The sequence below is a fragment of the Mizuhopecten yessoensis genome, unplaced genomic scaffold (assembly GCF_002113885.1).
Source record: "Mizuhopecten yessoensis strain PY_sf001 unplaced genomic scaffold, ASM211388v2 scaffold9503, whole genome shotgun sequence".
NCBI lineage: Eukaryota > Metazoa > Mollusca > Bivalvia > Pectinida > Pectinidae > Mizuhopecten > Mizuhopecten yessoensis.
Window position 1 is genome coordinate 294,487 of NW_018408080.1, and position 14,831 is coordinate 309,317.

Consider the following 14,831-nt stretch of genomic DNA (forward strand, 5'->3'; position numbering starts at 1 on the left):
TTAGGTAAGTTGAACATATTTATGAATCCGAAGACAGATGTAAAAAATATCGATTAACGAATTCCCGGGCGCGCGAACACCTCCCTGGACACTCATTCCTCCGTGGACACTCAATCCACCCTCGTGAAAATAGTATTTATCGACGTATTTCGGTACTTTATACTGTTATGGTCAACCTGATATTTTGCACACACTTAGGTAAGTTAAAAATATTTATGAATCCGAAGACAGAAGTAAAATAAATGGATTAACGAATTCTCGGGCTCGCGAACACTTACCTGGACACTCATTCCTCCGTGGACACTCAATCCAACCTCGTGAAAATAGTATTTACCGACGTATTTCGGTACTTTATACTGTTACGATCGAATTTAAACTTTGCACACACCTAGATATATGAACAATATTTAGGAATCAGAAGAAAAAAGTGCAAAAATCTTATAACGAATTCGCGGGCGCGCAAAAACCTCCGAGGACACTCATTCTTCCCAAATATGCATTTTTATCGACGTATTTCGGTACTTTGTACTGTTACGATCGACCTTAAATTTTGCACACACCTAGATATATGAACAATATTTAGGAATCAGAAGAAAAAAGTGAAATAAATCTTATAACGAACTCGCGGGCGCGCAAAAACCTCGGAGGACACTCGGAGGACACTCATTACCCGGAGGACACTCATTAGGGTGACCGACTAAAAATAACCCAAATCGCTTTAACAGTAACTTTTGCAAGATATTATTGAAAATCGCATTAATTTACGACAAGGTAAATAATATTTTACTAAAAGATGTTGACTGAAAGCGTTGGCTACTTAGAAACTTGATGTAACTTTACCGGAAGTATTGCATCTATTTTTGGTACTTTCGGGGAATTCCCTCATGCAAATAAAGTTAATTTTTGCATTTGTATTATGTTTCATGAAAGAATAAATGCAACTTGGACAAACAATTTGAAAAAGTTAAGATTAAAGTGATTTGGGCTATTTTTAGTAACAAATCCATACCCCTATTGGCGTATAATAGGCGAGTTGGCGTATGATACATGTACACAAGTTAGTGTTTTTCCCCGACCTGGTAAAGGTTTTGCGTTTAGCTCTGTTTCTGACAAAGCTACACCACCAAAACCTCAATCATAGATGTAGCATGGGAAGTGGAGCCTACTGCACTAAAACCATTTTTATTGATTTCTGCATTTGTTTGGTAAAAACCTCAAATTTCTGGACTTAGACAAAAATTCAACGTTAAGGTTTTGCGTTTAGCCACTACATGAGGCTGTTTCTGACAAAATATAAATGCTAGAGCAACCAAACTTGGGACATAGATGTATCATGGGATGTATAGCTGAATGCATTACACTCTTTACTAGCATTTCAACGATTTCTGTATTTTTTTGGTAAAAAAAAATCAAATTTCTGGACTTTGAAAAAACCTCAACGTTAAGGTTTTGCGTTAAGCTCTTGCATATTAGGCTCATCTGATAAAGTATAAGAGCTAGACCAACCAAACCTCAATCATGCATGTATCATGGGTAGTAGAGCCTACGACTCTAAAAACATTTCATGGATTTCTGCACTTTTTCGGATAAAAACCTGAAATTTCTGGACTTTAAAAAAACCCAATGTTATGACACTTTTTGTGTTTTAATTACATGTGTGGTTATACTGAATGCTGCATATACAATTCAATAATGTCTGTCTTTCTCACAACCTATTACCTATTAGGTTATCACATTGGGATATGACCTTCAATTTCAATTCTCTTTAAATATATCCTAAGTACTATGTCAAATGCTTATTATATTGACAAAGCGGGACAGGCGACACATATAATTACGTGTAATTCTTGTTTTTTTAGATATCACGTTTCTTGCTAAATTTTCTGTAGTCTACAGTAATATTTGAAACTGTACCAATCTGTCAAAATACCAATATCCTAAATATGCTTCCATAGTGCCTATGAATCTGAAATAGATTGGATCGCACATTTCAAAATCAATTTGATTGTCCCTGTGACGTGTAGTAGGACTCGATTTACATAACAACGCACTACAGCTCAAGACCATAATTCTGTAATCGTCAATATTGACGGAGGAAGGTATAAAGATGAAGATGAGAATTAAGTGATAAAGATAGTGTCGTCTCTGGGGCTCGAACCCACGACCCTTGGCTCTCTAGCCCAGTGCTCTACCACTGAGCTAAAGGGAAATTCCCAACAGTTGATGCTTGTAAGGCAACCTAATCAATGCACATCTTTTACATTATTGACATGGCGTTCATTTTGACACCTCCAATGATCATATAAATATATGAGTTGGGGTTATCATTTTTACCCAAAGTTTAGGTCAAGTATTGTATTTATGAAGAGATGGAGAAATCCAAGTGTGACAGAAAAGTAACTTAATTGATGTTCATTATTATCTAAAATAATACAATATAGTATATACTTTGAAATTTTACATTAATATACACATGGCCAACTTAATCTAATATTTGAAAATAAAATATCTAAAATTTGAATTTAAAAAATAAATTAAAACCATTTGGACCTTGATCATAAGCTACAGTTCCCACAGCTGGAAATATCAATGATAGGGATATTATGTATTAGTCTATAACCCATTAGGTATATTGTTTGTGCTTGTATGCAGCAGATGGCTGGGCCATTAAACTTCAATAAAACATTACAGCACGTAAATGTATCCTCACTATTTTGTTTGTAGGTAGTATAAAAATAGACTTGATTTATTTCTAATCGAAGATTAAAAACCAACATGATGCATGATAATCTATATCAAACAGCTGTTGGATAATTTCCGTGACAAATGTCAATAAAACTGAACAGACGAGAAATTGATTACTTTTTACACTTACAGGATATACAGTTGAGTAAAATGGCTGCTGGTTGAACACAAAGACACCATACTTAACCAAACATTTTCAGCCGTAGGAATTTTACCGTCCTGTTACCATGGCGACCATACCAGGATCTGTGGGTTTACCAGTGTTTGGAGACAAGTCATACGAGTTCTACAAGGATCCGATCAAGTTCTGCCAGAAAAACATTAGTTCTCACAAATCTCGACTTTTCTACGCTAGATTCCTGAACAAGCCGACAGCATTCATCTGCAGTAACAAGGCTGTACAAGAACTACTGACAGGTATATACACATCTTCAGGCAGTTGAATTTTATTTAGTAAAATTAAGCCTCTAAGAAACTTTTTTCCCCCAACAGAATTAAATCAGATTTCTGTATTTGTTTCACCTTTACAACTGACAGCAATTTCATAAAATTTTAATTATTTGATTTTTGTTACTATTGAAATTTTTCATGCGACTAATGTATATATATCTTCTGTATAACATATCATCTGTCTTCTGCATAGACATGTATATGATAACGTTTCTTCTATATACTTGATTTATTAAGGATGAATTTTTAGCTCACCTGGCCCAAAGGGCCAAGTGAGCTTATGCCGTGGTGCGGCGTCCGTCCGTCGTCAATATTTTACTTTAAACAACCTTTTCTCAATAACCAAAAGGTCTAGGGTGATGATATTTAGCCAGTAGCATGCTGGGATGAAGGGCTACCAATTTTGTTCAAATGAATGACCTTGACCCACTTTCAACCTAATATCCTTGTTTGACATTTAAGGTCACATGCGTCATATGTTTAAATCTTTTAATAGGTTCTTATGTATCAAACACTGATATTCTGCCTGTAGCTGTATTTTAGTCCACTTTTAAGATTACAAGTGTGAGATTAATACCAGGTGAGCAATGCAGGCCCGTTGGGCCTCTTGTTTATCTGAAAAGTTATTTCATTTAGTTTACGCAATTTTATAATGTCTGGATTTAATGCTCAACTAAAATTAGTGTAGAAATAATAATTCAAAATGTTGCTTTTCAAAAATAAAAATGAATTTTTCTAACATCAGATTGAATTATTAAAAAAAGTCTACGCTAATTTATACTGACAAGAACCTAGGTTTGAAATTATGATAAAGCTGTATAATACACGTACATCTTCTAATAATGAACATCCTTGATACTCCAAGGGTTACCCTCACTTACGCTCTCTGTTCCTCTGGATTATATGTCATAGAAAGTTGAAGGCACGCATGCGCGCAGCTAGCTGTTTGATTACTCTCAAGTAAAAAAACCTGACCAATTGCTAGACTGATACCTGTCCTTTGACCAATCGCTAGGCGGATACCTGTCCTTTGACCAATCGCTAGGCGGATACCTGTCCTTTGACCAATCACTAGGCGGATACCTGTCCTTTGACCAATTGCTAGGCGGATCTGTCCTTCGACCAATCGCTAGGCGGATACCTGTCCTTTGACCAATCGCTAGGCGGATACCTGTCCTTTGACCAATCGCTAGGCGGATACCTGTCCTTTGAAGCTTACAGAGAAGGGATACCTGAGTTCAAAGCCAGTCAATTTTACTGTTACACGAACGACAGATTTATTTCATGTAAATCAAAGAATCACACAAATCTTCTCGTCTCATCCACAAGATAGAGCTAAGCCTTCAATTTTACGATGACATATTCCAGGGGTGCAGGGAGTGAAAGTGAATGTAACCCCTGGAGTATTGAGGATGAATAATGAAATGTATTTACTGACTTTGATGTTATTTTGATGATAATAAGAATAATCTGATTTCCTTTAAAATGCAATGCACTGCTATTATGGCATATATATATAACATCAATTCTGAAGTCAAATAATTGTTTGGAGATAAAAAAAAAAAGACAATTTGCTCATTTTGTGGTCAAAATTTAAAAATGTATTTTAAGAAAAAAATAAGTGTTATGAATATTTGTCTCTTTGCAGTCCACAATGATTCTTTAGAACTTGGATACAAGGCCTTTATGGGAGAGATCTTCGGGGACAACATTCTGTTTTCTGATGGTAGGTAATTAAAAAAAGTGACACCAAATCTGAATAACTTGATTTCATTTTGATAAACTATGGATAATTAAAGGATTGAAGATTTTCTGTCGTTTTTTTACAGTAATGATATTAAAACTGCATCTCCAGGAAAATTTAACAAGAAACAGATTGTATATTGCTTAATTTATCTTAGCTAGTTTATAAACAAAAAGAAGCATTATAATTATATTCCCCTCATTAAAATGAAGCTGATTTAAATTCCGGATTAAGTACTGTGTATGTTGGTTTGTTTATTTCAGTAATTGGTAATGTACTCAGTTTGGTAACGAAACATTGGCACCATCACGAATCATACAATGGGTTAATTTACACATGTATTTATGCATTTACGGTAAACCTCCTGTCAGTTCGAATAGGCAGATAGTGCGAACACACTTTTTAATCAACTCTTCCTTTACCGTATGTCATTGTATACTTACATTGAGTTCTTAACCCGATTACATTTTGGAGGTCAGAGGTCAAGGTTCAAGGGTCAAAGTTCACACTATACCACTTTCAAAGCGGAAAGCCAGCGTACAAGATATCTCACGAATCCTTCATATGATTAGGTTGATACATTCACCATAGTATCGTAACATCAAGTTATACGTCTAGTCATCTACATGTATTTACATTTTGATGGTCATAGGTGAAGATTAAAGGTCTAGGGTCAAAGATCATCATAGTTGAAAAATAAAGGGTCAAAGGTCAGCACAGGTGAAGCTTAAAGGTCAAAAGTCACACTTGACAATTTTGAGACGTGAAGTGGGGTGGGGCTCTTGTGTTACATTAATGTGAGCCCCCCGCTCAATTTTTTTTGTATTTTAAGGAGAAGATGCCAGGACACTGCGGAGTTCTCTAAAACAGCTGTTCACCCAGGAATCGGTGGATACTTACCAATTAACTATTGACAGGTAGGTCAGTCATTTCTATTAAGGTTATATTCAGTGAAATATTTTCGTATCATTATCTTTGCTTTTTATTAACAAGTTCCTTTAGGAACTATTTTGTGTGAAAAATAAAAACAAAGTTACAAAAGTACTTACCTGTGTAATAAATGCTAAATTTGTTTTGTTATAATTTCTAATACTTACCAGCTGTGTGTTCAGTTGTAGCTAGCTGGCAGCTGGCCCATCTGACCATCTATTTTGGTGTCTGCACTGGTTATTTTAATTTCAGAGATTTCATACAATCTGATAAGGGAATTCATTAAAACACTGAATATGATTTTTATGGAGAGAAGAAGTTTATTAACTTTTTTTTTGTTATAGTGTGGTGGATAAAGCTGTTGCCAGTATAAACCCAAAGTAAGTATATCATCAGTATTGTATAACCAGAAAACATTGTAATTTAAGCTCCCCTGGCCCGAAGGGCTGAGTGAGCTAATACATGGTGCGGTGTCCATCGTCCGATTCTGAATGATCAATAGCCCCAAATAGGCCTAGGGTGATGATATTTGTCCCATACATGTAGTATGCTGGGATGAATGGCTACAAACTTTGTTCAAATGAATGCCCGCCCGCCCTTTACCCACTTTCAAGGTCCCTGGGGTCAAATATGTTAAAATATTTACCAACTTATTCTGAATAACCTAAAGGTCAAGGGTGATGATACTAGGCCAGATGTAGCTTGCTAGGATGAATGGCTACAGATTTTATTAAAGTGAATGACCTTCACCCATATCGAAGGTCATATGGGTCAAATGGGTCAAAAACTTCAAATTACTTCTCCTGAATAGAAAAAAATAGCTAGGATGATCATATTTAGCCAATAGTCTGCTGGGATGAAAGATTAATTTACCAAGTTCTTTAAAAAGAATGACCTTCATTCATATTAAGGTCACAGGGGTCAACTATTGGGCCTCTTGTCCATTCTTGATCAGTTAAGTAGGCTCCACCCTTTCACATTTTACAAACAAAAATCATTGAAACTTTCACATAATGATTATGCAATAATATGGAGATGATTTTTTNTTTAAAACTCACAAAAAGATAAACTCAAAATAACCCTGCTAATTGACTGAAAAATTATTTTATTTATTATAACATTTATTGAACACATTTCACACTGTGAAAATATATGGATAGATTTGATTATCTAAAGGCAAAAAGTAATAACATACATATTCCATACAATCAGGTGAAATATTAAAAAAAGGAGACACAGTGGTTTTTATTTTATTTATTTGTATTTTACAATTACTTGGATCTGGATGTGATTTGTTTCAATTAAGATTTTGAAAATTGCTTCCCTTGAGATCTAAAAAAAATATGAAATTCAATTAAAATAATGATGTTAAAAATTGTCCCATTTCAACAAATTCTATTCATGATGGTATATGAATGGGATCCGAACAACAGGCTATGCCTATATTAGTTCTCTCCTGCATGCATTTGTATGAATCCACATAAATATATAGATTATAATTTATAGTGAAATGAAAAATTGAAAAAAGACAACTTATATTTTTTTATATACAAAACAGATATCAATGTGCAAGTCATATGGTATAGGGGAGATAACTCAAACTGATTATGGAAGTTACAAGTCGAACTGTGCTACATCTTGACCTCACCAGGGTAATGAGTGAATATTAGCCATCTTCCTTCACTAGATCCTCCCTGTGAGTTTAAGATCCACACAGAGTGACTTGTAGATAGTTAAATATTAAGTTATATACATTGAATATTATGAATAAGCTAAGCCAGTATTGTATGGTATATTAACATGCTGTCCGTTATACAACTACTCGCTATTAATTACTAAGTACAAACAACAATATGCAAGTCCATGTTGATTCATGTCCCATCATCAAAGATGAAACAGAATATAGAAAATACAAATACTGTGCATGTCTCCAATCAAACTTTCCTGATAATCAATATCCAAGTTTATGTTAATTTTTACAGATTGTCACATTTCAATATAGTGTAATACACACAAGTAAATAAAATGCTGATATTATTACATAACATGATAAAAACAACCTATTGTTCTTTATGGAGTTAATCTCAATCATGTACACAAGAAACACCATTCTACTGTCTACTTGGACAATGACAAAATAAACAACCCCATTTTTTTTACATCAGTAACATCACCCCAACACATGTCCCTATGTTTTGCCGAGCCCCGGGGCCAAGATGAATTGTAGTATAAAACCACAGTGTTTGTAGTAAGCTGTCGGGCATGTTTGAACCTAGCTAGTTGACAAGAATTCTACAGCATGTCTATTTCATTGTCATTTATTGGATCTCTACTGTGTGCTAAATTGCCTTTTCCGTTTCATTTCAACTGATACTGTTTACTTTTCATAACCTCGGTGCGACATTGGGCAAACATAGGGCTATATATACATACAATTGTTTGACCGTAGTTGGTGGGACGTTATTGTCGATCCAAACTTGACATCATCCCTCGTAAACTTGTAGGTTCATATTCAGAACCATCAGTATTATTCCTGATATCAATAAAGAATCAGTCAATTCACAATATTGGACACAGTTCAATTACTGGGTATATCATGATTTATTATCTGGAGGTCATCTTGGATTTTGACATTTCAAGAATATTATCACTATTTCTCAGGAAGTACTTTACAGTTCTTTTACCTAGTGCAATGATCAGTTCTATTTCTTTTACATTAAGTGATGTAAATCTTCTTCTTTAGTAACATAGGGCCAGGGTTGTCCTGATATTTTCCTAGTAGGTTCCTGTGATGTAGTGCTAGTTCAAGCAACATATTCTAAAGAACTATAAGGTCTAGCGCCATTATACTTTGGTATGTGATATAGACCAGCATTGTACAATCTTTTTCTTCAAAATTTTGTGCTTAGGTGAAAGTTTAACTTTGAGAATTGGTGGGGGTAAAATGTCAGCATGAACTTTAATGAGAAAATATCTACAAGAATCCTCTTTTTTAAGTTCCATTGTATAAAAAACACTGGGTCCCGATAGTCATCTAGAAGGTACCTGGTATACTACTGTGCTTTAAATTTCTCTTATATATATGACCTTGAGCTTAATTAGCCTAGCTACTTTCAAGGTCATAAGGGACATATATGTCAATAATCAATTAGCCCAGGGTCATTATATTAGGCTGGCAGAATGTCGGACTTACCAGTAAGTGAGATCAAGTTTGTTAGAATCAATAACCTTGACCTACTTCTCAGTGGGTTTTCCCAGTTAATATATGTATATTGTGCAGAAAGATTGTAAAGTGTTTTTCTGCAGATTCCTCAACTTTAAAATATTATTTGGTCTGTATCTATCAAGTGTGTTTAGGTAAATGAAAACTTAGATTATCTATATCAAGGTATAGAGTGGTATTATATACAATCCACTTTAAAGGTCACAGATTTGTTTGCAAACAGCACGGAAAAGTAGTTGATTTGTAGTTGAGTTGTATTAAAGGCCCATTTAGTCTCGAAATTATGATCCTGTGAATGTCTCACAATCTGTAGTCTAGACATTTTACTTATATTCCTATGAATATTTCACAATATGTAGTCTGGACATTTTACTTATTATCCTGTGAATGTCTTACAATCTGTAATCTAGACATTTTACTTATTATCCTGTGAATGTCACACAATCTGTAGTCTAGACATTTTACTTATAATCCTGTGAATGTCACACAATCTGTAGTCTAGACATTTTACTTATAATCCTGTAAATGTCACACAATCTGTAGTCTAGACATTTTACTTATAATCCTGTAAATGTACAATTACAGTCACACAATTTGTAGTCTAGACATTTTACTTATAATCCTGTGAATGTCTCACATTGTTAGTTGATTTGTAATCATGATAAGTTTCCTTTGTCTCTGATTTCCATGTCCTTGTCATGGTAACTAGATATACTAGTTGTTTGGTTACAGGAGTCACACACTGCTGTACTGTAGTAGTTTGACTGTGCTAACATGCCATGACCCAAACGCTACCCACAGGACATCCTCCCTGTCTATACGTACAGCCTGTGTATATACTGTATCTGTGTGTACGACCCTGAGGAACTCACCACCTCCACTGATGAGTAGGACCCTGTAGGTGCCCCAGTCCCCTATGATCAGGTTCCCCACACTGTCATACACCACACCACTGGGGTTAAATCGTTTACCTCTTCTTTGTGGTGTTGCTTTATATGTTCTGGGGATGTCACCTCTATATACAAACAGCTCCTTGAAATCAGTGTTCATCACAACAACATGTCGTTTTCCATCACCACCATCACTTTCACGACTGAAATCAGTGACTGCCACATTGTGAGTGACAGGACACTCTGAGATCCTGCGTGGTGTACACACTAATGGTATCCAAGTCCCTTTAGCCATTGTAGTACACACCATTTTACCATCTATGGTAAATTTGGAGATGTGTTTGGTCATCCCTACAATGACATGGTTACTGGCTGTAATACATATACACAAGGGTAACTCGTTGGTACTGAATCTGTGTGTCAGTCGTCCTGATACCAGCTCCATGATGTTGTTTTCTGTATCACAGACCCACAGTGTGTGTGTGGTAGGTGACAGACTGATTTCACTGATATTGACATTGTGAATGACCTTCTGTATTACTTGACCCTTCCTGTCCAGTAGAGTTAATGTGTTACAGTTCCTGGTCCACACCTGACCATCAGTGGTGGGACATATAGAATCAATGCGACATGGAGACCTCCACTCCTCCACTACCTTGGTCTGTGGCAGTAGTTTGTATGTTGTCACTGCTTCCTTCACTTTTGTTTCTGACCGCCGTTGTTGTGTAGAGGGTTGTCCCCGATCATCAGGTGTTGAGGCTGACCAATCCTCAGTAGTGCAATCTTGGAATGGTACATTATGAAATTTCAGGGGTGAATGAGTTAAGGTGATAACTTTTCCAAAGGCTTGTTTCAAGTGATCTTGAGGATTTCCATTTGGAGTGAAGTTGGCATTACCCAGGACAGGTTTTACAGGGAGACTGTGTGTAGGAGACTGGATCTCACAATATGTATCATAAATCTGTATGTGAGAACCACGCTGGAGAGTTGCTTTACACTCCTGAATTTGTTGTTTGAGTTGCTTCTCGTACATCTCCAGGTCCTGTTTGTATTTCTTTATCAGCTTGGTATTATCCTCTTCCATTTTGTGATAAAGAGAGAGTGTCTGTTCTGAAAGCATGTCCAGCTCTTGTTTTAATTTATCTGTTTGCATTTTTAACTTTTGTGACAGCTTCTCAAAACTACTTGTGTTGTCTTTAAGGAGCGTATCAGCAGAGTTGATGTATTTCCCAATTTGCACAAGGTCTTTTTTTTCTGTTCTGTCTATAAAGTTTTTAATGTCTGGTTCTTTCTGAGAAGTGATTTCACTTAGCTCACAAACTGGATGGATTTTGTGAATAGAAGAAAGGCATTTTAGACAAACCGGTTCCTGACATTTTTCACAATACAAGTCTAGCTGTCTTCCCCTATGGTGAATACATGTCGTTTGACCTTTAATACGGAGAGGCATTTGGCTTATAGGGGTTGCCATTTTGATGAAAAGCTAAATTATTTGTTGAAATCTTAAAGATGTTTGTTGTTCTTGTATATATATTGTTATCAGTAATATAAACACTCACAAATAAGAGTTTGTCATGTAAAGAAATGAAAACTTGACTTGACTGTCCCATCCAGTAGTATATGTTTGTTAAACTTATAGTAATGTAAAACACTATAGAATAACTACCTCACGATCACTGATGTCACAGGGTTACTGTGATGATGAATCCAGGTTTACCGTTCCACACTTCAGAAGGTTCACTTACATTGTCTATAGTTATCCAGACCTGGGATTCACAATCACATGATGAACTTCCCTCTTACTTTGTTGATAAATCTGTCACTTTCCTGGGGACTTTGTAAAAGTTTGATCAAAACTTTAAGTCAAATGTTTGGCTGAATTTGACAATGCTGCTGACTAGTTAGTAATATCAACAAATATCTGCTCTAGATACGCCCATCACTGCGGCAATGCGTAGATCTACCTGTTGAGACCTGCAGTTGTACATAGTAAATAACTTCCCTGTGGAGCGACAGCTAACCGCCAGACTTACACTGATAATAAAGACATAGATAATGAAGTAGGTCGGTGTAGATTGTGTTTAACCCTTTGTCACATACAAGCCTATACAAAACAGCACTGTACATCAACGAAGGAAATGTACAATGTTTGTTGTGAACATTGTTACAGCCTCTACCATTTGAGTGCAGCATCTCAATGGCACTTATTGAAGAATTGTACAGTGATGGAGCGTTCTGTTTTAAATTTATTTTTTAAAGCCGATCTGTTCACTTTTGACAGATTTCGTTGTTGTTATGCCCTCGCCATAAAATTGGGAGGCATATATAGTGTTGCCCATGTCCGTCCTGTCCCGTCCTGTCCTGTCCCGTCCCGTCCCGTCGCGTCGCGTCCTGATGTAAACACTTAGAAACTTCATTCTTTGACAGATTTTGGTCAAACATTATACAAAGGTCAAGTATTAGTATAATTTGGACATTATTGTGTTTCAGGGATCCAAGGTCAAGGCCAAGGTCACACTTGCTATATATAGAAAATCATCAACTGATTCAATTTAAACACTTAGCAACTTCATTCTTTCATGGATTTTGGTAAAACTTTATACAAATGTCAAGTATGAGTATGCTTCGGACATTGTTGTGTTTCAGGGTTACAAGGTCAAGGCAAAGGTCACTGTTGCTATATATAGAAAATCATCAACTGATTCAATTTAAACACTTAGCAACTTCATGCAATATGTTATTGAGATGGTAATAACATACAGAAAAAACATATGAATATTAAAATCAACTAATCAACTTCAAGTGTAAGTATACCTTGTGTGTGTTCATGTTTCAGGTTATCAAGATCAAAGTGGTTGTAACTTTTTATAGAACACTGAAACTAATTTCACATGGCGGCGGGGGCATTTATGTCTTACAGACATTTTCTAGTTTTTTTTATAGAATTAATCAAAGTTTACTTTGGTGCATTTTTCACGAAATTTGACCAAAATTGAAACTTCAAAAATCAAATTTAAAACTTGCATGCTTAAAATTTGTTAATAAAATAAAAAGTATCTATCTTATAATTTTTCTGTTGTTTTCATTATTTGTCTGAGCAGTTAATTACACATGAAAAATACCTTGGCAGTCAATTGTTCACAAATACACACCACATACCAAAGATAGGAGTTTTATTTCCGATTCTTGTTGATTTAGAATCCCGTTTTATATACCCTCCTGTACTGTAGGAATTACTTCCTTGCCCCATATATATAACTTTTTATTGTGTAATTATATTTTATTGTATTCTATTCCAAAGATATTTCTACAGTTTTGTAAGTATTATGCTTGCCTGCACCCTGGGTGGATGGAGTTTCCTTTTTTCTTGCTGTATCATTGGTGGGTGGTATACTTTATCTTGTTATACCTGAAGTGCTGACCTTATACATGTAAGGTCAGGTTATTACACTCTGGAGCAGTGGATTCATCCTTGAAGTTGTAGGGGTTATACGTATATATACGCGCTCTCTTAAGTTCTCTGCACCCCTGGAATATGTGTTGACGAAACCGAAGACACGCAATGAGCAATTTTATGGGTTTCAGGTTAAAAAACCTGACCAATCACTATATGCTCATTCCTATCCTTTAGGATTACAAAGGAGCATCACCCAGCTTCAAAATTGGTCCCGTTTATATAATTACCGCTATCTGCTGATGCGCATCTTTTGATGTACATGTAGTCATCAAAGGAACATACAGAGCCTTCCATTTTGTCATGACATATTCCATCGGCGCAGTGAGCATATATAACCCCTGCATGATATGTCAAGAATGGGGGATTAAACTCCCTTTGTGGGGGGGGACTTTTTATTTTACTTTCCTTTGTCTTATGCTAAATTAAAGGAGATATAGGTGGATCTGTCACCGTCATCTTGTACAACCCTATGTATACCGAGCTGTCATTATACACTAAATGGGTGGATCTGGCACCATCACCTTGTACAACCCTATGTAGGCCGAGCTGTCATTATACGCTAAATGGGTGGATCTGTCACCGTCATCTTGTACAACCCTATGTAGGCCGAGCTGTCATTATACACTAAATGGGTGGATCTGTCACTGTCATCTTGTACAACCCTATCTATACCGAGCTGTCATTATACACTAAATGGGTGGATCTGTCACCATCACCTTGTACAACCCTATGTAGGCCGAGCTGTCATTATACACTAAATGGGTGGATCTGTCACCGTCATCTTGTACAACCCTATGTATACCGAGCTGTCATTATACCCACAAGGACTTGACACATTCCTATGACCCAGAATGAAAACAAATACCCCATGGTCCGACCCCCCGATCACTTATTATTGACAATAATTGATCTGGGGGTCGGACCATGGGGTATTTTTTTCATTCTGTGTCAAAGGAACATGTCAAGTCCCTGTGATTATACCCGAAATGCTGCACCCAAGCTGGGTCCTGGAATGTTTTTAGGTCACCTGAGACAAAGTCTCAAGTGACCTATTGCGATCGCCTTTTGTCCGTCGTCGTCCGTCGTCCGTCATGCGTCCGTAAACAATTTACATTTTCGACTTTTTCTCCAAAACCCCTGAACCAATTTCAATGAAATTTTGCAGGGACCTTCCATGGACAAAGGTCAACAAAAATTGTTGCCGGTTTAGTCCTACGCCCCCAGGGGCCTGAGGGGCGGGGCCAAAAGGGGTCAAATTGACTAAAATTTCAAAAATCTTCTTCTCCAAAACCCCTGAACCAATTGCAATGAAATTTTGCAGGGACCTTCCATGGACAAAGGTCAACAAAAATAGTTGCCGGTTTAGTCCTACGCCCCCAGGGGCCTGAGGGG

General features: G+C 36.3%; 1 protein-coding gene across 2 annotated transcripts in view; it reads left to right on the forward strand.

Moving 5' to 3' along the window:
* The window catches only part of LOC110458245 (putative cytochrome P450 120), a 31,212-nt gene that overhangs the window by 5,682 nt on the left and 10,699 nt on the right, over positions 1-14,831 (forward strand). The window contains exons 2-5 of one of the 2 annotated variants that reach the window (XM_021509856.1): positions 2,878-3,162; positions 4,844-4,921; positions 5,772-5,856; positions 6,214-6,249. In XM_021509856.1, the coding sequence (XP_021365531.1) occupies positions 2,973-3,162; positions 4,844-4,921; positions 5,772-5,856; positions 6,214-6,249 (389 nt within the window). In that variant the 5' untranslated portion in view covers positions 2,878-2,972. The remainder of the gene's footprint in view (positions 1-2,877; positions 3,163-4,843; positions 4,922-5,771; positions 5,857-6,213; positions 6,250-14,831) is intronic. The other variant, XM_021509857.1, reaches the window with a different exon arrangement.